General features: G+C 49.5%; 1 protein-coding gene across 3 annotated transcripts in view; it reads left to right on the plus strand.

Moving 5' to 3' along the window:
* LOC119174068 (cyclin-dependent kinase 8) overlaps nucleotides 1–25,766 on the plus strand; it is a 209,301-nt gene that overhangs the window by 168,101 nt on the left and 15,434 nt on the right. For 2 of the 3 annotated variants that reach the window (XM_075896280.1, XM_037424854.2), the window contains exon 14: nucleotides 20,864–20,908. The exons of the other annotated variant lie outside the window; for it this stretch is intronic. In XM_075896280.1, coding sequence (XP_075752395.1) covers nucleotides 20,864–20,908 — 45 coding nt within the window. The remainder of the gene's footprint in view (nucleotides 1–20,863; nucleotides 20,909–25,766) is intronic. 3 annotated transcript variants of the gene reach the window in all.

The following is a 25,766-nucleotide window of genomic DNA, read 5'->3' on the forward strand; positions in this document are numbered from 1 at the left end:
TGCCACAACTGCTATAGACATAACTGCAGTAGACATGAAAAAGACCTATAGCTTGTGGGAATTGAGGCTAGCCCGCTGCCTTTGCGCGGGCTTTGCCGCCTTTTCTGCCGTTCTCATGTCCCGACATGTCTGCCCTCCTTTGCTGTCTGCCGTGGTGGGTGAGCGGAGTGACGTTTAACTCCCTCACCCGGTAGCAGATGTTGACTGTGGCGCCGCGCGCAGAGTCTCCCGAGAGGTTTTCGCGCGCTGCGTCGGGAGCGGGCAGATACTCTCCGGGACTGCAAACGGTGAGCCATGCAATCTTTTCCGTCCGTCGACTCCCGTCGCTCGGGGATCGTCGGATTTCGCTGACGGCGCCTCGCGCCCGAGGCGAACGCTCACCTTTTGTTGCCCCACTGCGTACGCACGGCCGAAGGGCGGTACGGTGTCCTAGTGCGTGGCCTAGCTACGCCGACCCGTCTCCCTCCGAAGCCAACGTGAGCGCCTTTGCCCTCGCTCGAGCAACCGGGCCTTGGTCCCGGTGTCTCCGTAGATCACCTTTACCGCGGAGATGTGCTCGTGGCACCCTGTGTAGTACTTTTGTGCCCGTGGCGTGGATAAGCCTATTTGCTTTCCCGTCGTGCCTTTTGCAACGGGCTGTACTGCGTTTGGTGTTGCCACAATAAAGTGTTGCGACTTTGAGCAGTATCGTGTTCTCGCCATGGCGACGGTTAACGCGTGCCCTGCGGCTCGCTAAGACCGGACCCACGCTGGTGGCTGTACTTCTTCGGGATACGTGTACACCACACTGGCGGCCAACGCGGTATCAAAAGCTCTAGCTTTTGACTGCTCATAGCGAGTCAGTTCGCCTGCGCGATTCGGGCTCGTCGCAACATGGCTGCTTCGCGGGATTTTTGTCCGCTGTCCCTGTTAGTGGATGCCGCGTTGCACAAGGAGGCCGTTGCCTCTATTGACGGGAACCCTTCGGCACCCGTCCGTGTCGGCACCCCCTATTGTGGTGACGACACGAGGCGCCTAGCTGCTCCCTTTGGAGATGGCGCGTCGCTTCGGAATGGGCTTCTTGCCTTACCCGAACGTCACGCACAAGCGCCTCCGACTGCTAATGCGCCCTTTGGCATGCATGGCAGTTCGTCGGCACAGCGCTCGCAGTCGGTTCCCTGCGGAATTGACGGGGCGCAGCCGTTGGCCCTCGCAGACTTTTGCCCGCCATCAGCCGTGCAACCGACACTTCGAACGCACGCTGAGCAGGCGCCTGAATTGTCGATTGTAGCCGCACCAAGTGTGCCTTTAGTTCGACAACAGGCCAATTCCACAAGGAGCCTATTTTGCTCTGGGAATGGCGCGCAGGGCGGTGGTCTGTTTGAAACTGCCCCATTCATCGAGCTGGGCGACTGCTCACCTTCGCTCGACTGCGCCGCTATCGCACCAATGGCTTCCTACGAAGCCGGTGCGATGACGCAGACGTTGCTGCAAAACGCCGTGCAGATGATTCAAGCGCTCTCGGGAGCTATGCAAACGCTTTCGGCTGGTCCGAAAAGCGGTCACCCCGCTGTTATGTTGCCTTTGCCAACCTACAGCGGATACGGTGATCAGCTCACCACCCGAGATTACCTCGACTCTCTGACACGTTATCAGAGAGTGATGGGTTTGGATGGTAAGGTGGTGCTCGAACGTGTTGTTCCAGCTGCACTGACTGACACGGCAGCGAGATGGTATCGGCTTACCGGTTACCGTGCAGCAACCCTCGAGGAGTTTCGTGCGGTCTTGTTGCGCGAATTCCTGCCCGCTGACTACGAAAGTAGGATGCAGCGAGAGCTCGAGCTCCGTACAAAAGCTCCTTTACTGGAGTATGTACATGCGATGGATGAACTTATTTCTATCGCTGAGCCCCGAGCCTCGAACGAGGAACGCGTCGAACAAGTGATATGGTAGGCACATCCGACTTTTTCGGCATATCTGTGCGGCGGCCGCTTCCGTGACTTGGAGAAGTTGGCCGCTGTGGTGAAGCGCATCCAAGGCGACATTTTCGCCGTGCGTGCCTATCGCCCGCTGCTGCCAGCCAGCGATGCCCTTGAGCCGCGCTGCGCTTGGAACCATGACCCTTTCCAACGGCAACAGCCTCTCGGCGCCGCCTTTGCGGCTGCAACCGGCTGTGCGTGGGAGTTGAGTGATCGCGCTATTGACCCCTTTACGCATGAAAGGCGGGCAGCCTGCGCTGCTCCACCTGTAACCTTCACACAGGCACGCTTTCCAACCCAACGTAATGTGAGAGGTGCGGCTCGCAGAAACGTATCCTGCGATAACGTAGCGAGCCGATCACGACAGCTTGAGGCTGCTCCGTCTGGGAATACAGACCGTGATGGAGTGCGCTGTTACCGCTGCCATGAACGAGGGCACATAGCAAGGGTATGCACCGGATCCAGACCTCCTGCGAGGCAGGGAAACGGGCTTCCGAGTCGTTCGTGAATGCACGAGCGACCCAACCTTTGCTTCGTCCCTCTGCATGCAGGGCAAGCACTTTTCTTGCTGATACGCACGCGCCGTTCATTCTGGTCACCATTGCCGGCCGTGAATTTTCGGCTTTGCTGGACACGGGCGCTCGCGCCTCGTTGTTCGGCGAACAGGCGTTGTCCCACTTGCAGAAGCACTCAGTGCGCTTGCGGGACAACCGAACGACATTCACCCTTGCGAAAGGCGTGGCCCATTCGGCAGGCGCTGCAAGCTTGACTGTCAGATTGGGAGATCGAATGAGATGCTGCCATCTTGTTTATCTTCCAGGGCTCAATGTTCCAGTAATTCTCCGTCGGAACTTTCTCCTTAAAACCGGTATCGTTGTGGACATTGCTAATGGCGGCTATCGTGATGGCCCTTTTTGCCAACTCAAGTTGTTCATCAGCCCGCCGGGGCTTACCGTTGCCTTTGCCGCAGAAGCGTCGGAAACGTGCCCTGCGCAGAGTTCGTGGCCAAGCTGCCGCTCAACGCATTTGCCCTCTCACAGTCCCCTTCGGGAACGAGAGGCGCGGCACGAACTGTGTCGTGCGCCAATTCCGGGGTCGTACCCTGGCGTTCCGCGCTCGTCGGCTCGAAACCCCTGTGTGGATCGACCGACACGACACGAAGAGGCACTACATCCTTTGGTCGCCTGCGCGACTCAGTTGGATGAAGCACAGAAGGCTCGTCTGTCGACACTGTTACGTCAGTACGACGAGCTCTTCACCGATCAACCTGGCTGCACCGATTTAGTGAGCCATGTGATCGAAACTGGTGACGCGCTTCCTTTGAAGTGTAACCCCAGGCCCGTCAGTCTCGCCAAAAGGCAGATTATCGATGGGTTGCTAGATGACATGCTTGCGGCTGGCATTATGCGCCGCTCGTCTAGCTCCTGGGCGTCTCTAATTGTGCTGGTGCCTAAAAAAGATGGCAGCCATCGCCTGTGCGTCGACTATCGCCGTCTAAATGGAGTGATTCCTAAGGATGCCTATCCGCTCCCCACGATAAGCTTCATTGTAGGTAACCTGGGTGATGCACGGTACTTTACCACGCTTGACGCCTCTAAAGGTTACCTACAGGTCCGGATGGGTAACCGGGACCAGTGTAAAACTGCGGTCACGTCCCACAGAGGGTTGTTCGAGTTTACTCGTATGCCCTTTGGTCTTTGCAATGCTCCTGCGACGTTTCAAAGACTCATGGACCGCGTCCTCGGGGAAGCAAAGTGGTCATACTGCATGTGCTACCTCGACGACATCGTGATTAATTCACGAACCTTCGAAGAGCACTTGGCCCATGTTGTCGATGTACTCGAGAGGGTGAGGACCGCCGGGATGACATTAAACCCCGCTAAGGTCCAGTTAGCGCAGACCCGTGTTCAGTTGCTCGGGTTTACGCTGGGCGAAGGCTCCATAGAGCCGGATCGGGAGAAACTTCGAACTATTCTCGATTTTCCCGTGCCCAAGGACGTACGTGGCCTTCGCCGCTTTTTAGGAATGGTCAACTTTTACCGTTCTTCATTCCGTCCTGTGCCCGACTGCAGGCGCCCTTGAGCAAACTTTTGGGTAAGTCTGCTGAGTGGCAATGGGGACTTGAGCAGCAGGAGGCGTTTTGCCGACTGTCTAACGCCATAGCGGAGACAGCGCAGCTCAAGCTCCCCGACCTGACCAGACCGTTCGTTGTACAAACTGATGCGAGCGATCTGGGTCTAGGAGCTGTTCTCCTACAAGAATACGATGGCATGTTGCAGTCGTTGGCCTTTGCCAGCCGCTCCTTGGTCTCTGCAGAGAAAAATTATTCCGTGATCGAAAAGGAGTGCCTCGTCATCGTGTTTGCACTGCGGAAGTTTGACGTCTATCTTGATGGGACGAAATTCATAGCGCAAACGGATCACAGTGCGCTCAGCTGGCTGTTGCGGCTCCGTGAGCCTGCCGGCAGGCTGGCGCGCTGGGCTCTCCTGATACAGCACTATGACTTTTCAGTGCAGTATCAAAAGGAGAGCACCAACGTGGTAGCTGACGCTCTATCTCGTGCCCCATTGTCGGCCGAGGACCTTGATCCCGGTGCGACAGCCGCTAGCGGTGCCTTAGCACATGCAAGCGTTGGGGGCAAAACAGCAGCTTCGCCGCCATTCGGCGAGAAGGGTGAGTCCCCATGCGGACAAACCTTGGCTGCTAACCAGGTAATCGGCGCACCGCGAAGCGGCCGAGCGGGGGAGCTTTCCGAAGGCCACGAGGCCGAGAGCGAACCCGTAACGCCGACTCAAGCGGTTGTTGCTGTGGTCCTGAGTGGGCGCGATACCAGACTCCCCCATTTTGGGAGAATGGGCATCGCTTTCAGCAGAGAAGAGCATCTGAAGGCCCTGCAAAGTGACCCATTTTGTCGCGAAATGTGCGACGGTCTCAGAGAGATGGAGCGCCGTGACGCTGCGTGTCCTGCAGCGGGCGCTGATAACGACTGTCTCGACGAGACGGAGCACCGTGACGCTGCTTGCCCTGCAGCGGGCGCGAATAGGGGGCTCGAACCAGCGTGTGTCGCTGAGTCCCGGGCGGATTGATATTTGCTGGACCATGACGGGCTCCTGCTGAAGTATATAGCCACTGACGACGAGTCCGTCGACCCGTTTGAGGTGGTTATGCCCAATAGTCTGAGAGCTGCACTGTTGCGATCCTCTCACGATGAACCCATGGCCGGTTACCTGAGTGGCTCGAAAGTTTTTGCAAAACTGAGCCGCCTTGTGATCTGGCCCGGCATGAAGCGAGACATTTTTTGCTATTGCCATTCTTGCCGCGTCTGTCAAACGGTGAAATCAAGGGTTGGCAAACCACCTGGTCTGATGAAACCAATTGTCAGTGAGCGTTCGTGGCAAGTGGCTACCTGCGATCTGATGGGACCATTTCCCAGAAGTAAGCAGGGGTTCATTCACCTGATGGTAGTCGTTGATCACTTTTCGAAATGGGTGGAACTTTTCCCACTTCGGAAGGTGACAGCGCGAGCGGTGCTTGAGAAGCTGCAGGAAGTGTTTTGCCGGTTCGGCTTCCCGGAAAGGCTCATGACTGACAATGCTTCGTATTTCACCGCTCGAGTGTTTGGGGTCACGTGCCGTTCCCTCGGAATCGATCACTGCACCACTTCACCCTATCATCCCCAGTCCAATTTGACGGAGCGCGTCAATCGTACGCTCAAACCGATGTTGGCGGCCTTTGCCGAAAGTCAAAGGGACTGGGCAGACCATTTGAGTGAGCTCGCGTTCGCTATTCGAACATCCGAGAGTCGCTCAACTGGTTTCTCGCCCGCCTTCTTAAATTTTGGAAGGGAGTTGGCAAATCCGGTGACCAGCGTCACTCAATGCCAGCTCGAGGACGAGGAGACGCCGGCAGACTGCTCTGCTTACGCGTCGACACTTCGGGACAGGCTTTGTCGAGCTTTGTGCAAAGCAGGGCAAAGTTTGGCGTCGGCCAGGGCTCAGCAGAAGGCCCAATATGACCCCAAGCATCGTGACGTAGTTTTGGAGGTGGGCGATCTTGTCCTGAAGCGTACGTACTTAGCGATGCCAGTAAGGGGTTCTCAACGTCACTCGCGCCTAAGTGGCTTGGTCCATACCGAGTGGAGAAAGCTTGCACTCCACTCGCGTACTTGCTGAAAGATCCCCATACGGGAAAACTCAGCCGTGCCCATATCGCTGACCTGAAACCCTTCGTATCACGGTCTGACGAGCTCGCGCCAGAGCCCTGCGGCACTTCGCGCAAGCAACGGGGCACACTCGGAGCGGCGTACCGCATTCGGACCCCGCACCGGTATAATCTGAGGAAGCGGTCACCTTTGTGACTTCGCGCCGGACGGCGGCTTGTAGAGTCATCATCATCGCCATTCATCATCATCGTCATTCTTCTAGCCACCGCGCTGTGCCTCTCGTGCAGCTCACGTGACAGCTCGAGGCGCGAGCGGTAGAGAACGAGCACCAGGCCTGGCGGTTCGGACGTGGCAGCCACTGCCGCTCCGCTTCGGCAATCGCCTTTGATAATAAAGTGGCGAGAGAACGACACGACCACGTTGGCCGCCGTCCCGTCTTCCTCTCTTGCTACATTGGTGACCTGAAGGACACGCCCTTTGGTGAGCTACCAGCTGCCATGCTCTCGCCACTCTGCCCGCCAGTGCCGCCGTTCCACCCGGCCTTACCCCAGGCATGGCTCATGCGGCTCGACACCGTTTCCGCTGTGAATGGTGTCGCGGACCAGCCGCTTATGCACGCCATCTTGCTCGACGCGCTGCCGGTTGAGTTTCGCCATCTTGCTACCACATCGATCACGAGCCCGCAGCCATATGACGCCCTCTGAACTGAGCTGCTCACCTGCTACGGCCTCACGTACCGACCGCTTCCAGGGTCCCACGACTTTGGGGCTGTCACTGCGTCGCAACGTGTGCTACCAACTGGCACGCAACCCTCTAATGACCACGACCTCACCACTCCGGCTACGACTCCCTCTACCTTAGATCCGGTCACAGGAACATTGAATCCTGCACCCGACCACGACGACGAGGTAGAAGAGGCTCGCACTTCCACTGACTACACCGCCGAGAGCTGCGTTCCGTTGGCGCCCACGTACAAAGGTTCACCGCTGGTGCCTGCCACATGCACAATTCCCGTGACGTAAATGGCACGCGACACCTCAGCGACCCCAGACTCCACGACGGCTACCTTGCCGTGCACCTCGGAGTCTGGGCACGAGATATTTTCACCCATTATTCGGCACCCAATCCCGGAGCTTCCACAGGCGAGTGATCCCGCCAAGTCATCGTGGGACGCTCGTGTTTATGGCCACAGCGACCCAGCGCTTCCATCTTTGCCCGCTGCGTTTCTCTCAGCGTCGCCCGCCAGAGACCCACTGGTTGCCGATTGTGCCTTCCTGTTGACGACCTGGACTGCTCACGGACCCTGTTTCGTTTTGCGAACCTAACTCGCTTGTATATACGCTCTCATTATTTTCATTACGGCTTCATTTCTGCGGGGGGAGTAATCTGTAGCGTCATCATCATCGCCATTCATCATCATCATCATTTTTCTAGCCACCGCGCTGCGCCTCTCGTGCAGCTCACGCGACAGCTCGAGGCGCGAGCGGTAGAGAACGAGCACCAGGCCTGGCAGTTCGGATGTGGCAGCCGGTGCCGCTCCCCTTCTGCAACCGCCTTTGATAATAAAGTGGCGAGAGAACAACACGACCACGTTGGCCGCCGTCCCGTCTTCCTCTCTTGCTACAGACTTCTCCGCAACCGAAGGCCCTCAGTTTACTGTCTAGCCTCAGTATAGGTTAGCTTCTTTACGGCCTTTTCTCGTAAAGAAGTTGACCCCGCCCAGTCTGCTGCCAGTGTTTCTTTTTCTTAAGTGTTTATGTGTATTTTAGTTTCTTTTATCTAATAATAAGTGTTATTTGTATTTTATGTTTTTATGTTCCTTTGGCGAGATGTTGAATGTCATTTTGCTCAGTTTTACTTTTTTTTCTGTGTTTTCATTTCGTCTACCGTGAAGGGGAGCTGTGTGTGACCTTGAGTGTCGGTGCTTATGCCGGGAAAGAGAGACGAAGGACGCTTTGCGCCTACGCTCGCACAGCCGTCGGCGGTGTGTGTGTGCGTGCTTCTGTGCGCGTGTAACTGCGTGACGCTTCAGTGCGTGCCCGTGAAGAGTGCGTCATGGCTTCCCCCCATTGACGCGGACACTGGAGGTGCTGGGGGGGAATTGACCCACTGAAGTCAGACCATCTGGCTGTGCTCTGCTCTCGGCCGTCGTCGAAGAAGCCCTGCTGCCTTTCCCACCATGGCTCCTGTGCGAGGCCAGCTGAAAGTAGCTATATGCTGCCGCCCAACGCCAGGGCGCCTCGCAGCCAATTCTGGTTGGGCCTCCCTGATCATGGAGAGGCCCGGCTTCCCGCAACGTCTCAGCTCCATCATCGAGCGAAAAATGCGGGGCCTCCGAACCACAACCGAGGCAGCGTTCGTCGGACTCGCGGCTTATCAAGAGCAGCAACGAGCCATCAGTGAGCCCCCTCCCATACCTCTGACCTCGCACTCGGGCATCGCACCTAGCGAACATTGTCACGCTCTTCCGCCCCTCCGCGTGGTGGACGCTATCCTGCTTCAGCACCATGAACACTACTACTACTTTCCTGTGCTCTCTTCCGCAGTTACTTTTATAGCGTCATGTGTTTTGTTATTTATGTTTTTGTTTCTCCTTTGTCATCATTTTTTTTAGCATCAGTAACAGGGCTGGACTGAGGTTAGCTGTCGCTCATAGCAGTGTCATTTTAACTGCATGGGTGATGTCCGGCTGCCTTTTGCAGACCGGTAAAGCAACGGGCTGTACTGCGTTTGGTGTTGCCACAATAAAGTGTTGCGACTTTGAGCAGTATCGTGTTCTCGCCATGGCGACGGTTAACGCGTGCGCTGCGGCTCGCTAAGACTGGACCCACGCTGGTGGCCATACTCCTTCGGGATACGTGTACACCACAAGCTTTGATGGCGTGTATGTGGTTAGCACTCACAAATTGAAAACAAATCCACCATTCGCTGCAACTGCTGCACACAAAACTATGGTGCAGCCACTGTTGGTTGGTTTGCATGTCTCCCAGGAACACATGCAGAAGTTCTTCCTACAAAATGAATGTTTTGTATTTGGAAACAGATTTCGCTAGTGTCTGTTTGATACAAAGTTTTGGCTGATACGAATATTTTTGCTCCCCCTCGAGATTTGTAACACCAAGATATTTTTGTAACTCTGCATACACGGAGAGCTTATTATGCAGCCTTCCAAAATGAAAAGCTGGAAATTCGATGTATTGAACTTTAGTATAACGGAATTCTTGATATGACAAAGTATATATAGCTTTTTTTAACTTGATCTCTTTAGGACTTCATATATTTTTCACCTCAATATAGAAGAGCATGATTATCAGCAATTTTAACGAAATGAAGTTTCACTGCTACACAAAAAGTGAGGTGAGAAATTGAAATTTTTAGACTGCAGCAAACCATGGCTGTTAACTGAAAATGCATCCTGGTAGAAAATAAAGTGGACATAAGTTTTAATCAGCATGGGCAGGTGTAGTATTGCCACTTGTCAAACACATGTGCAGTTCCTATATGGGAGATAACGTTTCAAGCATATCTTTCTTTTAGCAGTCAATGAAAGTCTGGCTCATGCATGTGCTTCCACTACAAGTCATATGCCAAGCATTGACCATTAGACGCGTCCCTCAGTTCCGGTGTCTGCATGAAATGGCCCACTCATTGAATTTGGGTGCACATGTACAGTCTTGATAGTGCAGAAAAAATATTAGATGGCAATTCTCCAGTTCTGAACGTTTTGTGCTTCGTTACTCTACAATGAACTAAATGGCCCACCTGTCTTAGATAGGACCGCCCATAGCTGAACAAACTTGTTACCGTATTTACTCAATTCTACCGCGCCCTCAATTGTAATGCCAACTCGGTTTTCACGACGAAAAAAAAAAAAAAAGTAAGACATCGATTGCAACGCGCACCCGTTTTTCTCGTTGGCCCGCACGATCACACTACTCGGGAAAACGACTCCTTTCGGGAGCGTCTTCCGTTTAAATATGAGGTACGGGGGAAGCTTGTGTCTATCTGACGTGCAACGGAGCATTGCTGTCACTCTTGTTTTACCGTGGCCCGATGTCAGCACGCGAACTTGCTTCGCCCCCTTCTGCTCGACGGCTGTGGTGCCAGGCATGTCGAAGTAAAGAGGCGTCTGATCGGCATTTCCGATTTGCCCAAGCAGGTAGCCGTTGTTGTGCCGCAAGTTTAGGACGGACCTCTGAAAACTGTGAAGCTTTTCTTCGTACACCTCCGGCAAGTTTTGGCGTATGCCCGTTCGCTTTCGGAGGGAAAAGCCTTTTCTCTTCATAAAGTTAGTTAGCCAGCACCTGCTAACTTTGAACTGGCTCCGCGTTAGCCCTTTTTCTAAAGCTAACTGCATAGCCTGCACTTAGAGCAGTTCTGTCGTCACGGGCCGCTGTGCCGCTCGCTGCTCAAGCACATACTCGGTGAGCAGCTCTTCAATTTGCGGAAACCGACCCTGCTGTGGTCCACTGAATCCTTTGCATGAATCTTTGACAATCTTCTGCTTTTGTTTACGCCAGTCCCACACGCACGTTTCGGAAACTCCGAATGACCGCGATGCGGCCCGATGTCCGTCTGTTTCGGCACATGTGATGACTTTTCTTTTAAAAGCCGCATCGTGGTGCACTCGTCGAGTTTCTGGAGTCGGCCCTTCCATGCCGTTGATGCTAATGAACTACAAGATCACGAACTCCTCAGCACACGTACGAAGTGCCGCACATGGGAAACACATAGGCAGAAATGGCCGACTCGCCATGCCAAAGCTTGTAGGGGGCGGCCATTTTGGAAATGCCGATGGCAATAGAATGACCGTATTCTTTTTTTTTCGCAATCGATTTTAATGCGCATGCGATTTATGAACTCGCTTAACCGGAAAAAGGTGCGCGTTAGATTCGAGTAATTACGGTATATCTCGCGAGTGCGGCTGTCTGTAAACTTGTGTGCAGTTTTACGCAACAGACTTCTGCCTTTTACCTGGTCTTTCTTTCTCCGCACACTGGTGCATATCTTTGCTAGCTTACGAGCAGTCATAAAAATAAAGTTTACATTGCTTCTTACTCTCCGTCGCTTGTATTGTAACTGTTGCATACGGTAGACTCTCAGTAAACGGGAATTTCTCAAATTGAACTGCTGTGGAATTAGACCAACTGCTTCTAATAGGATTGGTTTCTTACTTGAATTTTGCCACCGTGGTCATCTGTTTGAAACAGAAGGCTTTTTCTTGGTTCCATCAGATTCCTTTTAGCAAACATTGTTGAGTCTGGTGGTAATCGCCTCCACGCTCCTGGAGTGAATGGATGTGGTAGACACAGTCAAAACAAACCAAACAACACATTTATTCAATTACTTTTTGATCAACGGTATCGTCACACGAATTATTACAACATCAACTATGATTCCCTCGCTAAACAACCTTACACATAGTTATACAACTCTCAACAACATAACAAACTCAAGGCGGCGTCCCCACCGCCTGACTCACCACTGTGGCCCCCGGCAGACGGCCTGCGGTGTTGTGCACCGGGGACACCGCGAGAGACAACCGTTCGCACCAAACCCCACCAGACCAAGAGACTCGCTCAATTCTTCGTGCTGCCACTAAGGCTTGCCACAAGGGGTCACCACCGGTGCTCATACCTATCTAACCATGATGATGATAGTGGTGATCAACGCCTGCGAACACGCCACCTACCGCTTAATAGTTGTGACCCCAAAATACGGCTTCAGTGCGAGACACAGGCGCCATGCGCCGCAAACAACTTTAGAGGAGGGGGTGTCAGCACCTCACATTCTTCAAACCTTAATTCAAACTATATCCCAAAAAGGAAAACATGAAAGAAATCAGCTACACAAGCTCCAACAAAAAATCACAACACATGCCCATTCATAATGTCTGTGCATCACGAAACTGCCGTCGGACGACACAGCTGCACTATTGGGCTCTACGTCTTCACCTCAGTACCGGTCTCGCAACAACAGCGCTGCCTGCCGTCGGCGCGACGAAGCGTCACTCGCGCTGACATGTCTTCCAGTTGCGACCAGCACTCACGAGGGGGCCGGACTGCAGGCAGTTACGCAGGTCTCAGGCATGTTCATTGGCCGATGTCACGACCGCATCCCTGGCCAGCGGGGACGACGATGTGCAAAAGACAGCCAGCCCGGGGTTGCATCATTACTGCTGCGCACATTCCAAAACACTCGACAGAACAATGCAGTAGGGCAGAGGGAAGGCAGCTTCGGGCTCCTCGTTCATGTGGTACGATAGTACTGCTAGCTAATACAAAGGCGGCGGCTGACAGCCCAGCTAAAAAAATAACATAAAGGCCACTTTTCCCAACTTGTGCATCACAAGATAAAAATAAAAATAACAGAAGAGGGTACGCGTTCTTCTTCGTAACCTTATTCAGCCTGCCGTAGTCTACACAAAGGCGATATGTATCATCTTTCTTTGGAACTAGAACTTCAGGGAAATCCCATGGGCTGTTTGACCTTTCAACTACGCCTGTGTCGATGAGTTCGTCCAAGGCGGCGTCAAGTGCTTTCCGCTTAGCCAAGCTGATTGGTCGGGGATTGCATTTCTAAGGTCGTGCATCACCTGTGTGAATTCTGTGCTTGACCAGCCTAGTGCGGCCGGAACGGTCAGTAGACATTGCGTTGTACTCGTACAACTGCAACGACAGCTGCGCTCGTTCCCCCTCTGGCAGGCTCTGTGTCTCTACCAAAAGCCGGTGCACTCACCTTCCCTGCAGCGTGGCACATTGTTTCGGCGGGGTGGTTACTTGCTTTCTCAGTGCGCCTTCCTCCTCGCGTACTCTCGCCTCTCCTTGCGATTGGCATGCCTTTGTCAATGCGGGGGCCTTCTTCGAAAAGCTTTAGGGCATCTCCGTCGCGCTCACGGTAACCGCCATTTGCAATGTCAATGACAATACACGGCTTGGTGAGGAAGTCTCGACCCAGGTTTAGAGACATTGACAGCCCAGAAAGATGCACGAAGCGTTGTCATCTCACACGTCTTTCCCAGCGGATCACTAGCCCAGCCGTGCCGCTCGATTGTGCTGTGCCCGTAGCAAGGCGGAAAAGGGTGTTGCTTTGTCTCACACGAATATTGTTCTCGTAGAGATGGTGCAACATATCGTCACCCAATAAAGAAGCGCTTGCCCCAGTATCCTAGAGTGCTACGAACTTCTTTTGAGCTATTGTTAACTCAATTAGCGGCACGGGCGAGTCTACGGCATCACTTGCGCGACAGACTGAGGGTGCAAGTGATCTGAACGTATCGGTGGAATTACTGATTGCCGTGCGGTGTTCGATGTGGTTCAATGGCAGCGCCGTCCATTTCCCCTACCGCACATTTGCTCCTGACCTGGTGTGCGGTCCCATTCGTGGGCGATGTGTCCCGGCGTGCCGCACTGATAACAAGAACCGCAAGTCGCCTCAATCAGGTGGCTCTCGTTCTGGGTTGTGCCGCTCGTTAGGCCCTGTGTCTACCGCGCACTCCTGCCGTGGAATGTCACGCGCGGTGGCGGAGAGGGCTGTACAGAGCTTGTAAGCGTAGGCGTCCAAAGCACGGTCTGACAGCTCCCAACCGCGTGGTACGTGCTCATCAGCGAACGATGCTGATGCGTTACCCCTAAACGTTTCGATCCATCTAGTTGTGCCATGTGCGACAGGCGGCTGCGCAGAGCCTTAGGCTGAATGAGTCACTCGACAACAACAGGCATCCACCCAGCACCCAGCCTAGACGCAGAAGTGGCAGCCATAAGCACAAATTCACTCTGTAAGGTGGCCCTATTGCTCGCCGCACAGAGCAGCTTACCAAGCATTCGGCTTTCACCGTCCTAGACAGTGTCACGATGCCCCGGCGTCGAGCCGCGATACAAGACAGCAATGGCACCCGGCTCTCTGAGCCCAATGAGATGGAAGAAGCTATCTACGGAAAATCGGACCACCCACGAGGCTTCCATACTCGCTCGCTTCGGGCCTGGCCTACAATCCACGTGTTCTAAGCTTTGTTCACCGCAGGATACAGACCGCATGGCTCTCGTACCAACTGAACAACATTCTTGAAAACCAACAACAACGAAATATTTTATAAAAAAACACTTGCGAGCAGAAAAAAAAACTCAACATGCCGACAAGTTCAAACACGTCACAACAACCGATCTCCTCACTCTCAAAAAAGCACACCGGCGACGCTATAGCAATGAGAAGTCCCCCCTAGGCCTACACTACCTATGTCCTCTTAGGCCTACCCCGGCTCAAAGAAAAGGTTGTACCGAACCGCGAAAACTGTCATCCAATGCTCCAAGAGCCCCACGTTGGGCAGCCAGTGTGGGGTCTGAAGGTGGTTATCGCCACCACGCTCTTGCAGTGAATGGACACAGTAGACACGGTCAGAACAAACCGAACAACACATTTATTTAATTACTTTTTGATCGACGATATCGTCAGCAAAATCATTATAACATCAACTGTGATCCAGACGTAAATGACCTTACACATAATTACACAATACTCAACAACATAACAAATGCAAGGTGGCGGCACCAATGCCTGAGTCACTACAGTGGTCCCCGGCAGACGGCCCGCGATGCCGTGCACCGGGGACACACTGCGAGAGACAACCGTTCGCGCTAAACGCCACCAGAGAAAGAGACCAGCTTATTTTTCGCACGCTGCCACGAGGCGTGCCGCCAGAAGTCACCGCTGGTGCTCATTCTGATCTAATTATGATGATGATAGTGATGATCAAGGCCCGCGAACACAACGCCACCTACTGCTCAATAGTTGTGACCCCAAAAAAACGGCTTCTGCGCGAGACAGGTGCGCCACCGGCGCAAACAGCTTTGAAGGGTGTATCGTACCCCCAATTTGTCTACTGAAGGTTATTTAAATGTTTTCTTGGTCTTGTCACATTCTATAATCATATTCCAACTTGATGAAAGGAACAACTTCTTGAAGCATTCAGCAGCAGTGGCTACTGTATCGCCAAGATAACTACATTTAAGAGATGCAGAAGCTCATTTTGCACACACACGATTTGGTTGAAATGGACTTCAATGTGACTCTATATGAAGGAAAGAAGTGTAAATCAGAGATCCCACTTCTGCGCCAACTGTGCCGAAGTGCGCCAAACGAGATTCGCTGTGCCAACCTGATAAAACCGACATAAATTGTGCCAAACTGTGCCAGATTGCCCATCTCAGGGTTCCGCAACCTGTAGCCAGCAGGCCCCATGCTGGGCAGTTTTATGTGGCTCCCGGCACGACGTCAGAAATCATAAAATCGCTAGACACTGTAATTGCGGCAGTACTATATTCAATGTTTTAATTAGCAGAGACAGCGGTCGAGTCTAATGAGATAATTCTTTACCTTCCTGCGAACAGGCCTATAACACATATATACTAGGTGTTAAGACGACAAGAACAATTGCGTCTCCGCTGATACCCTCTGCGCCGCAGCCGCAGCGTGGCCAGCACGTGACGAGAAAGGAGGAGCGTTTCCACGCGGAGAGAAGCAGATCAGTGTTGAGAGATAACCAACACTCCACGACAGCTTTTTCTTTTTGCTCTCTGCGCGCGCTGCATTGAAAGAAGGGTCTCTACGTGTCAGGGTTGAAAAGGGGGAGGCGTGGCACTGGCGCGTCTCAGATCAGCATTTGAGAGAGAGGCCACACTCCGCGGAGGCGCTGCGTCGTGCTCCCTACCAGGCTGCAGAAATTGCGCGCCTTTCTTCCTCTTTCCTCTTTTAACCACTATCATTCGGCGACAGCTTTTCCCTCTCTTTCCGCTGTGCTATAAACGAACTTGAGAGGTGTTCATCTAAACTTACAGTAGAGTTTCAATGATGTGAAACTGCGACAGATATGAATTTGTGAAATTCCCCAGCCAAATTCATGTGTTCAGTCGGCCAAAACTTGAATGTCCTGAACACTTTTTTAATCACAGCATGTGATATGAACTTTACTACTGAAACCGTTGAACGAAGGCCGATCGAGAGCAGCGTGCTCAAAGCTTCGGAAGTAGGAGTGCGACCAGCACACACACTGTCTTGTGGTTGTCGTTGCCACAACTTCTGTGGACGAAACCACGTTGGTTCGACACGATCATGTATGGCGACGATGTTATTGACAGAACTTCTAAAGTGTGCGCACGGCCAATGTTCGACCAGTCAAAGCATCGCTTCTTTTCGAAAACTCTGTGAAGAAAACTGCGCCAGTTGCGACCATATATAGCATAAAACGACTTAGTTTTGAAAGCACATGGTTTGAAAACAAAACTACCGTTTGTCGCTAACCACCGCGCACAAAAGCGGGGTCGCCACAATGCGATAGCAATCTACGAGCTCCGAGGGCATGTGGCTGATGCAGCGATATGATGAAAGGCGGTAAAGATGAAAAAAGGCAGAAGTGTTTTGCCATTCCTGTCCAAAGAATCTAGTAGCGAACAAAGCGAAAGCTTTGACCCGCGCTTTCGTGGCAGCCATCTGCGCCATCCCATCTGTTGACGTGTGTCCCAGGAAGACATATGCGAGTTGTTTTGATGGAAATATATTTTGCTAGTTTTTTTGATGATGCCAAATTTCAGCCGAGAGCATTTGCACTCCCCCTTTTAGACTCTCACCTTAGTGGAAAACCCTACTCTCGTGTGCTGGGCCGCTCCAAGCTATTACGAGACCGCTGCACCGATGTTGATTGATTGATTGATTTGTGGGGTTTAACGTCCCAAAACCACTATATGATTATGAGAGACGCCGTAGTGGAGGGCTCCGGAAATTTTGACCACCTGGGGTTCTTTAACGTGCACACAAATCTGAGCACACGGGCCTACAACATTTCCGCCTCCATCGGAAATGCAGCCGCCGCAGCCGGGATTCGAACCCGCGACCTGCGGGTCAGCAGCCGAGTACCATAGCCACTAGACCACCACGGCGGGGCACTGCACCGATGTTAGCGCTTGCGTTTGGGACCCCCCATCGTTTTTCACGATGTCTTCTTTTTGTTTGTTTCTGTTGGTGCCAAAAATGGGGGAAATTAATTCAGCACTTTTATTTGACTTATGGCGGCAAAACATGATTATGCTTGTCGCTAAAGGCAAATATATCGCAGCTACGAATATAAAAAAAGTCTGTAGCCCCCACTCCCCTCCCCCTCCCCGCTAGGGAGTTTTATGAATTTCTCTGTTGGCAGGTATTCATTTGAGAGGGAGAGCAAACATTCTGCCTCAGCCTTTTCTTTTCTTCTTTCGCGCGCAGCGTTGAGGTGTCGGAGGTGCTGCCTTGGAATCGGGTGTGGTGCTGAGAGCATTTTCGGCTCGCGGTATGTTCGTATTAACCGTCGCAAGTGCTTGCGCCTTCGAGTTACAGGGCGTTTTCGCCCATTGGGATACACATAGCTTTGACGGGACCACAGCGTCAGTTTCAATCAACCGAAAGTTCGAATTAGGCGTGTTCGAAATAATGAGATTGGACACTAGTAAGTTACGCTTTCATAATTCCAATATCATCATGCTTGCCACGAGAACTCTCTTGGTAAGCAAACAATTGTGCAAAAAAATTTTACTGCTCCAAGGTGCTTCTAACTGCAAGATTATCTGCTTCGAAATTCCTCAAACCTAAAATTTTATTGCTCCAAAGTGCTCCAAAACTAAAATTTGACTGCTCCGAAAATTGCTCCAAATCGGCAGTCCCCAGTGGGATCACTGGTAAATTTTCAGAGCACGCTTTCTTTGTTAAACACAATATTACTGAGAACCAGCAGAGAGTGAACTGCATTTATAGCAAGGGTCTCGTTCTGGCAGACTTGATGCCTTAAGGTGGCGTGTGAGGGACTAGTGGTCAGCTCGTAATAATACTAATATCACGTGTGATGCGACGCCAACAGGCAAAAAGATTGTTTCACACTCGCTGCAATGGCAACAGGCAGAGCTGACTGACGCTCTCACATTTAAATACACACACATACCCAATAAAGTAGACAGGGGGATGACTGCCACCATAGCTCAGTGGTAGAGCATGAGACACATTATTTTAAGGTCACAGGTTTGGATACGGGCAGTGGAAAGTTATCGTTTTGTCCACTTTTTTTCTTCACATTTACATTGCCATTACTTCTGACAATATCCCCTATGCATCTCTTGGCATCATTGTCTGTTAGTTCTCGATAATATTGTGTCCAACATGAATATTCTGTACTTTTTACACTTGTGCAAATAGTGAATTTTAGGTTCGAAGTCAATTCGAAGTTAATAGTGATTTTGGCAGAGTAATTTCGAACCGAGTTCAAATACTATATATCACATGAATAAAATTGGGCATAGATTTTTACTGCACAGTATTGTTAAAAAATTGAAACAAGGCCTGTGGAGATGCCATTTTTTTCTGTTCAAAGGAAGTAGAAACTACTACTTTCAATAGTTGCAGGATTTGACTTTCAGTAGAATGCAAGTGATAACCTGTAAAATATCTTGCGTTTTAAGATTAAATATTGTGAGAACATATAAGCCTGTATAATAAGCTCTTCAATTAAAAAAAATGAATAATTAATTTGAGGGCAATATTTTATTTAAAGGTGAACATTTGGAAGAAGTCTGCCTGGTTGGGATAGTAAGTGAGGGAACAAGATATCTCCAACCAATGTGGCGCTTCACAGCAGTGCAGATTTTTATTAATTTTTATATTTTATTTAGATGGTTGTTTTTGTGGCCTATCACTTTACTGCAGTGAACCACCTTTACAAGAGATTACAGTCCGATACAACTGAAGAAGTCAGACGACTGAAGCGCGACAGCTCAGCGGCTAAAGAAATTAATCCCCCACTCCTTTCTCGGCAATGTTCTCTGCTGGTGGAATCAGTGGCCATCTGGTTCATGACATCAGTATGGAGTACACAACCATTGGTGCAGGCTTGTGTGTGTCCGCCATTGAGGAGGTTGTGTCGCTGACTTCTAAAGTTGTAATTGACTGTAATATGTAGGCTTGTGCGAATAGTGCATTTTAGGCTCAAAGTAAATAGTGATTGTGGTTGAATACTGTCAAATCTAATTCGCATAGTATACATGTCGCATATTATTTTTAAAAATGGGCATACTTGTCATCACCAAACTAACCTGCACAATATTTTTAAGAAATAAAAATAAGGGCTGTTTAAATGCCATTTTTTTGCTTCAAAGAAAGTGAAAAAAGGTTCAAGTAGTAGAGGCTTTGAGTTTCAGTAGAATGCAAGTGATGGCCTCTAAAATATGTCACTTTTAAAAATTTGTTATACTTGAAGCATGTAGGTCAGTATATGAAGCATTTAAACTTCAAAAATTAATTGGTGTGAGGGTGATGACCTCATTTAACTTTGAAGTGGTGCCTTGCGGCAGTGAGAATTTCTCCTGGCTACGTGTTTTTACAGTTTAGCACCATTTCTCTCAGTGAAATCACTTTTGCAAGGTGGTTACATGCATGCGAACTGATATGCACCTGAATGAGTGCTTTCTTGGTTTAGCACCACCTCATTGCAGTGGAACCACCTTTACAGGGTGTCATATGCTTTTGTGCGTTTGTTTGTTTCAAACAATTCAAAGTTTTCAGTAATTTATATTCCAATGGAAGCAAATTTGAATGCTGCAATATTAATTTCAATAATGAAAGCATTCAAATGTTGGCTCAAGCCTACCTTATACTCGTCTACTCAATACTCGTCTACTGCAGGCTTAATACTCGTTTACTGCAGTGAAACCACTTTTACAAGAATTACATGTAGAGTAATCTACATCTATTTGCTCATTTCAAATACTTTGAAATTTTAAAAAATTTGAATTCAATTCGAATATTTTCATAAGCCTAGTATTTTATCAAGTTTAGATTGCTTTGAAGTGTGAGGAGACTCTTAGCTTTGCCTGATAAGCACCATGTGATTCATAAGCCTCAAAAGCTATGAGTAGCTTGGAAATTTATGTAGATTAAAAGTCTTCAAGGATCTGTCTCCACTAGGGGCAAGTTCACCAGGTGATATCCATCATCTTCAGGGTCAGAATTGATGGTCTTGTTCAGTTGTAGACATGTTGAGCCAGGCTGGCCACATAGCACCATGCTGGCAGCAATGGGATAAACTGAGGGTGTATTGCATCTTTTGTTGTGTCCAGAATACAGTTGTATGACTCTATACTTAAAAATGTATAAAGCAACTCTTCCTGCCACTCTATCAGATTTTCCGCATTTATATCACAAGTCTGTCCTCAGACTACCATAATATGTTCTATACAAATACAGTCTGTTGTGTTTAAGAATTTGTTACATGTTTTCGATATAGGCTGTCACAGGTTCCCAAGCTATATTTGTACGTTTATTCTCGTCAACTCCTTATTGTGATTGTGAATGCATTGTGTCGCATCAGAGTGGCTTGAAATGAAAGCTTTCGTTGGTTGTTGTGCCTTTGGCTAGGATCCTTGGACTTGAAGGTCACCTGATCACTTGTAGAATTCAATTTGAAAAGTGTGGTTTCGGAAGCATGTTAGTACTGAAAAAAGGAGCTAGTGGAGAAGAGAGTTGTCAAGTGTTCGCTGTGCTAAGTGGCATTCTCCACGGCTTGATGTTGGCGGCAAACACAGTTTGCAGTGGCAACACTCTTCTCAGCCCCCTTTTATTTGTCTCTGTTGGCCCTCACTGCCTGCAGTAAGTTTTGCTTATGTTGCTGTGGTGCAGCAGCCCTTTCATTAGCTCCACTTTTATTGTTTTTTCTTCTTCTCCTCCCCTTCAGATGCAAGGTTACAATAAAAATTATCATGGTTTCAAGAAGCCTGAGGTAAGAGTCCTCCACCTCCCAGCCAGTCCCCCAATGCCTTGCGCTCCCGCTTCTTGAAACCACTCAGGTGCAGTCCTTTTGTGACAGTGTTTTGCCTCCGCCTTAGCAGCTGTGTTTGTAGTGTTTTGACATTGTTTTGTTTTAAAATGATTGCTTAAGCACACGGGCAGTAGATGCTCGTCGACAGTGCTGAAATCCGTGAAGCTTATACGCAGAGCACGAGTTCCTGAACACTACTGTTGTACCCCTGCTGTGTTGGCAAGGGTAGCGCTGCATGCTGCTTTCTTCGTGCTCAGTGTCTTTCAAGCGAGATACTAATGATTGAGTGGACACTGGGGAACATTGATGTAGTGTGAATGCAGTGTAGAGCAATTTTGTACAAGGAGGTGCGTATGGAGACTGTTCTGTTATGCCTCTTTACACTGATACACGTCTCATACTTTGGAGCTTTGTTCTTCATTCACACCACGAACTTGGGCCAACTCACTGGAATTACTGTCCTAATAGTAATGCAGAAGTTCTCTCTACTTGAAGCGCACAAATTCGAGCATGTGAAGGGAATTTTTATTTAGTGGCCAGTATTTTCACAGCGCACATAGAGCCATGATGACTTCTATGACTGTACAGAGTAAATGCATAGTGTTGCTCAGAGAGGCATGCAACAGCCAAACTACTGTCAGAAATGCTGAACTGCTTACCTACACTTTCTGGCTCTGTCTAAAAAACTTCTCAGTGCTGTGACACATGATGTACGTAACAGCAGCGCCCTCGGTTTTAGCTGTGTAAATTTTATTATTGCAGAGACAGTACCAAATAACTGTTTAACATATGCAGCGTTGTACGCTCAGTACTGAATACGTAGGGTAACTGTGTATGTTGAGATGTAAGAGCAGCTGACAGTTGCAAGTTATCAGATTTTTTAGGTGGAGCTCTTAACATCATTACCATATGGTATCGGATTCGTTGTAGGAGATGAACTGTCACAGAAGCACTGCTCTAAATGTTCTCTGTTCTTTCCTTCATCCTAGTAATCATGTCCTGTAGAGCTCTGAAGCATGACCAGGTAGACTAAAAGAACCAGTGCTAAATAGTATGATATAACGTGTCTGGGTGTATGACTGACAATATTGGCAAGCGAGCGTCCACTCATTATGTGTACTTGTGGCATTTTGCAATAGTGAAATTTGATCCTGGCTGCCACATTGATACAGAACCAGGCCCTGGAACTGTGCATATGGGGCATTTTATATATCGCAGGTTAAGCGATTAAGCATTTCCTGAGGTTGTTCAGGTGTTCTGTGCTGTATTTGCAAAGGATGAGAAAATGACGTGGAGCGAAATCGTCCACCATGCTGTCAATGTTTGTGCTGGTAATGCTCCACAAAAGATGGGAGCAATATGTTCAGCTTTTTTTGACGTCAGTTTGATATTGTGCACATGCTTGTCCAGTGTCATCCTTTGTTATAAATGCAGTGAAGAAAACCTGAACAATGTCTGGGGAAAGCAGTTTGCGCATGGCTTAACCTACAAGCAGTGGTTAAAAAAGCACATAATGTTTCTCTGCTCTGGAAAGACCAAAGGATTTAACTCTCCAACTCCATGCGGAAAAGGCACCACAGACAGATAGTCAACAAACATTGGTATATTAACGCAGAGTGTGACGCATTTTGACTGTCGTAGCTTGTGGGTAAAAGGAGGATCTACGGAGACTCAATGCGTATCTGCAGCTGCTGTTCTTTCGGGTAATGAAAGGAAGGATCCATCATGTGCAAGCAAAAGGAAGGTCCATATAACTTGTTACAGGGTTATGAGCATCTCATGATTAAGTGTGCAGTGGAAGAAAGCTCAGATGCAACGGGTGTTCGAAGGCCACCACTGGGAGGCCAATGGGAGCACATTCGGGTGATTTGTTTGCATTAGTGATTCAGTGTCAGGAAACACGCAGTTTGTGCAGCAAAGTAGGCCCACTAAGCTAGCCATGTCTGCCATGCTGCAAATGGGCAGTGGTTCCTGGGACAAGTTGAGCGCTTGTTTGTCCGATGTTGCCTTGTCCTATGCAAGCATCTTTATTTTGCATTACGATGCTGTCAACACGTTTCACTGCAGCGTCGCTTTTGACCAGAGTGCAAAGTGGGCATGCATGGCGATCAACTCGGCCACACAATCAGCTTAAAAAGTTCTCAGCATAACTGTGCACCTCGAGATTGCAGCATCATTCTTGTATATTGCTATCACTATAGCCAAGAAGAATTTCACTTTGTGCATCTTCTTTACATCCAGGTGTGTGCTTCCTTAAAATTTGATTCTACATAAATGAGTGTCTGTGGAAAGGCCATTTCATTACATTAAGTTTGTATCTATTAGGTTGGTGTTGCCTATTTAGTTGAGCTTTAGTGACACCAAGAACAAAAAATGTTTCAAAGGTGCTTGTAGTGGCAATTTATACTAATTGTTTTTTATTTGTGCATCAAGTTTCATCATCAAGTTTCATGAAATTCAGCACGGGCATGTAATTTTCTATGATGATTTAAACACCTGTTATGAATTGTGAATCCAATATGGTTTGGATGCATGTTGTTTGCTTGGAGAAAAAATAGCAGGAACTGAAGGAGGGCCAATGCACACAGAAGTGCAAGTAGGTGCAAAAACAATCTTAAAAGGGCCCTGCATCTTTTTTTGAGTCTGGTCAAAAAACGCTGGCAATTGGTAGCTCCAGACAACAACCGAAGTAACATAGCGCAGCATGCAGACTGGAATTTGCAATAAATTATCAGTCGGCTTTCTGTTCTGTCTATAAACGATGCTACCGCCTAAAAATCACTGTGTCCCAGGCCAAGTATCCGCCATTGGCTGATTTCAGCATTGCGCTCTCGTTCGTTATTGGGCCGCAGCGAGAGGTTGTGACTTGTCCGTGCCTGCGTTGTTGAGGTAAAAACTTTTATTACAGAAACAAGGGAGGTATGCAGGGACCGCCTCATAAGAGGAGGGGACCCACAACTAGTAGGTGGGCATCCCTAGTGCGGGACCTCATCGGCGTTGGCTGCTTACTGGGCATGTTGAACCAATGCCATTGGGCCTGAAGGTCAGAACAGTCAAGCAGGGTCGCCTCCCACTCTTTCAGGGTATAGTTAATAATAGGGGGTACAGCAGGTTTGAAATACGAGCGTGATACCTACACAGAGACAGGAAAGAGACGAACAAGCGCTTTCTACCAACTGAAAGTTTATCCCGAAATGTATAGGCTGTATTCACCTCAGTAGTGACTATGGTGACCGTGCCTGTTCTTAAAGTGAGGTGGCCCCGTCAGTGTAGTGTAATCGTGACTACAGTGACGGGGCCCATCAGTGCAATATTATCGTTAAATTGAGGCGGCCCGTCAGCATAGCGTAATTGTGATTACGGTGACGGCGCCCATCGTAATAGCAATGCATGCATTAGGGATGGGCCCCCGTTGTCGTAAATTCGTAGTCTTTTTAAAAAATCCCTGCATAGTTGTTGTGGGGGCGCAGTGGACTGACGCGCAGTTGTGTAAAGACAGTTGGGGAATGCGGTCATGCCGCAGGTCGTCAGTTCGAATCTTGTTTCGCTATACTTTATTTGTTAGTTAAATTTTATTTATAGCAATGCATCAATATTGATGTACCTGCTTTCAAGGAGTCGTAATTTGGCCTTTTTTTGCAAGAAAATCACATCACTGTTTGTGCCCGTTGTTAGCCCTACTGCATTGATTTTTCGAGATGCAGTGGGTGTGGAACATGATGCGTTGTTGATGTGAGACTTCAGTTTGAGTTGCGCTGACCAACTGAACTTTTCTTTTTTATTGCAATAGTAAATATATGGATACTCTTGGCTCGATTTTGTCACCGGCGTCGTCTTCACTCACAGTATATGTATACGTATCTATATATATATATATATATATATATATATATATATATATATATATATATATATATATGAAAATGCAAGAAAGAAAAAAAATGCAGAAAGAAACTCTGGCGCGCAGAATGGAACCTGGGTCCTCTGAATCGTGAGCGCGAGGTGTTAATCACTGAGCAACCGAGGAGCACGTCTTTCAACGTTCATATGGCAAGCTATATACATATACCTATTACACCGCTGCTGACGGGCATCTTGGAAGTAGGGGGTGGGGGGGTGACTATCCTGTTTTCAGCATTACCAGTAAGATGGTGCAATGAATGCTCGTAGCAAAATTGTCACGATGCGGCGGCCACGCTCTCATCTCCCACGCGCAGTTTTCCCCACAAAAAGCGGGGAATCCCCACTCCTCGTGCGCCCTTATCTCGCGGCAGGGAGGATCGTATGTCTTGGCTGGCGTTTGGCTTTTACCAAAACGATGCTGTTTTAGTTGCCGGGCACACAAAGGTCACTGCAGTCGTTACACAGTCTACGTTTGCGAAAATAGTGCGCTTTTCGGACACAGTGAAGTAACAGTTGAGACGCTTATTCGCGTTTCTCTGTACCTGAGAGTACGTTTTGTGCTTCATTTGTGCGTGAGGAACGCGGGGCACGTTTCAATCTGCTGGCCATTCTGCGTGTGTCCTTCCAGTTTGTTGCTATTGCGTTCACTGCTTTGCCTTTGCGACAAAGCTGTTACTTTTTTTTTCTGCTTTCAATATTGTTTCGAGTAATTTTGCCTATTTTAAAGGCAGCATCCTACAGTAGAGCGATGGGTCGAGCCGCTGGCCAGCGACAACCTGGCGATCAGCTGAGTCGAGGCTATCGCTGACAGACCCGGCTTGCTGAGTGGCAGCTGCCGCAGAGCCCTGGTCTGAGCTCCCTCCACTGCCAAATCTACTGCAGTACTGCAAGTGTAGCGAGTTAAAGCGCGTGGACA

This window comes from Rhipicephalus microplus, chromosome 5, assembly GCF_043290135.1.
Source record: "Rhipicephalus microplus isolate Deutch F79 chromosome 5, USDA_Rmic, whole genome shotgun sequence".
NCBI classification, from domain to species: Eukaryota; Metazoa; Arthropoda; class Arachnida; order Ixodida; family Ixodidae; genus Rhipicephalus; species Rhipicephalus microplus.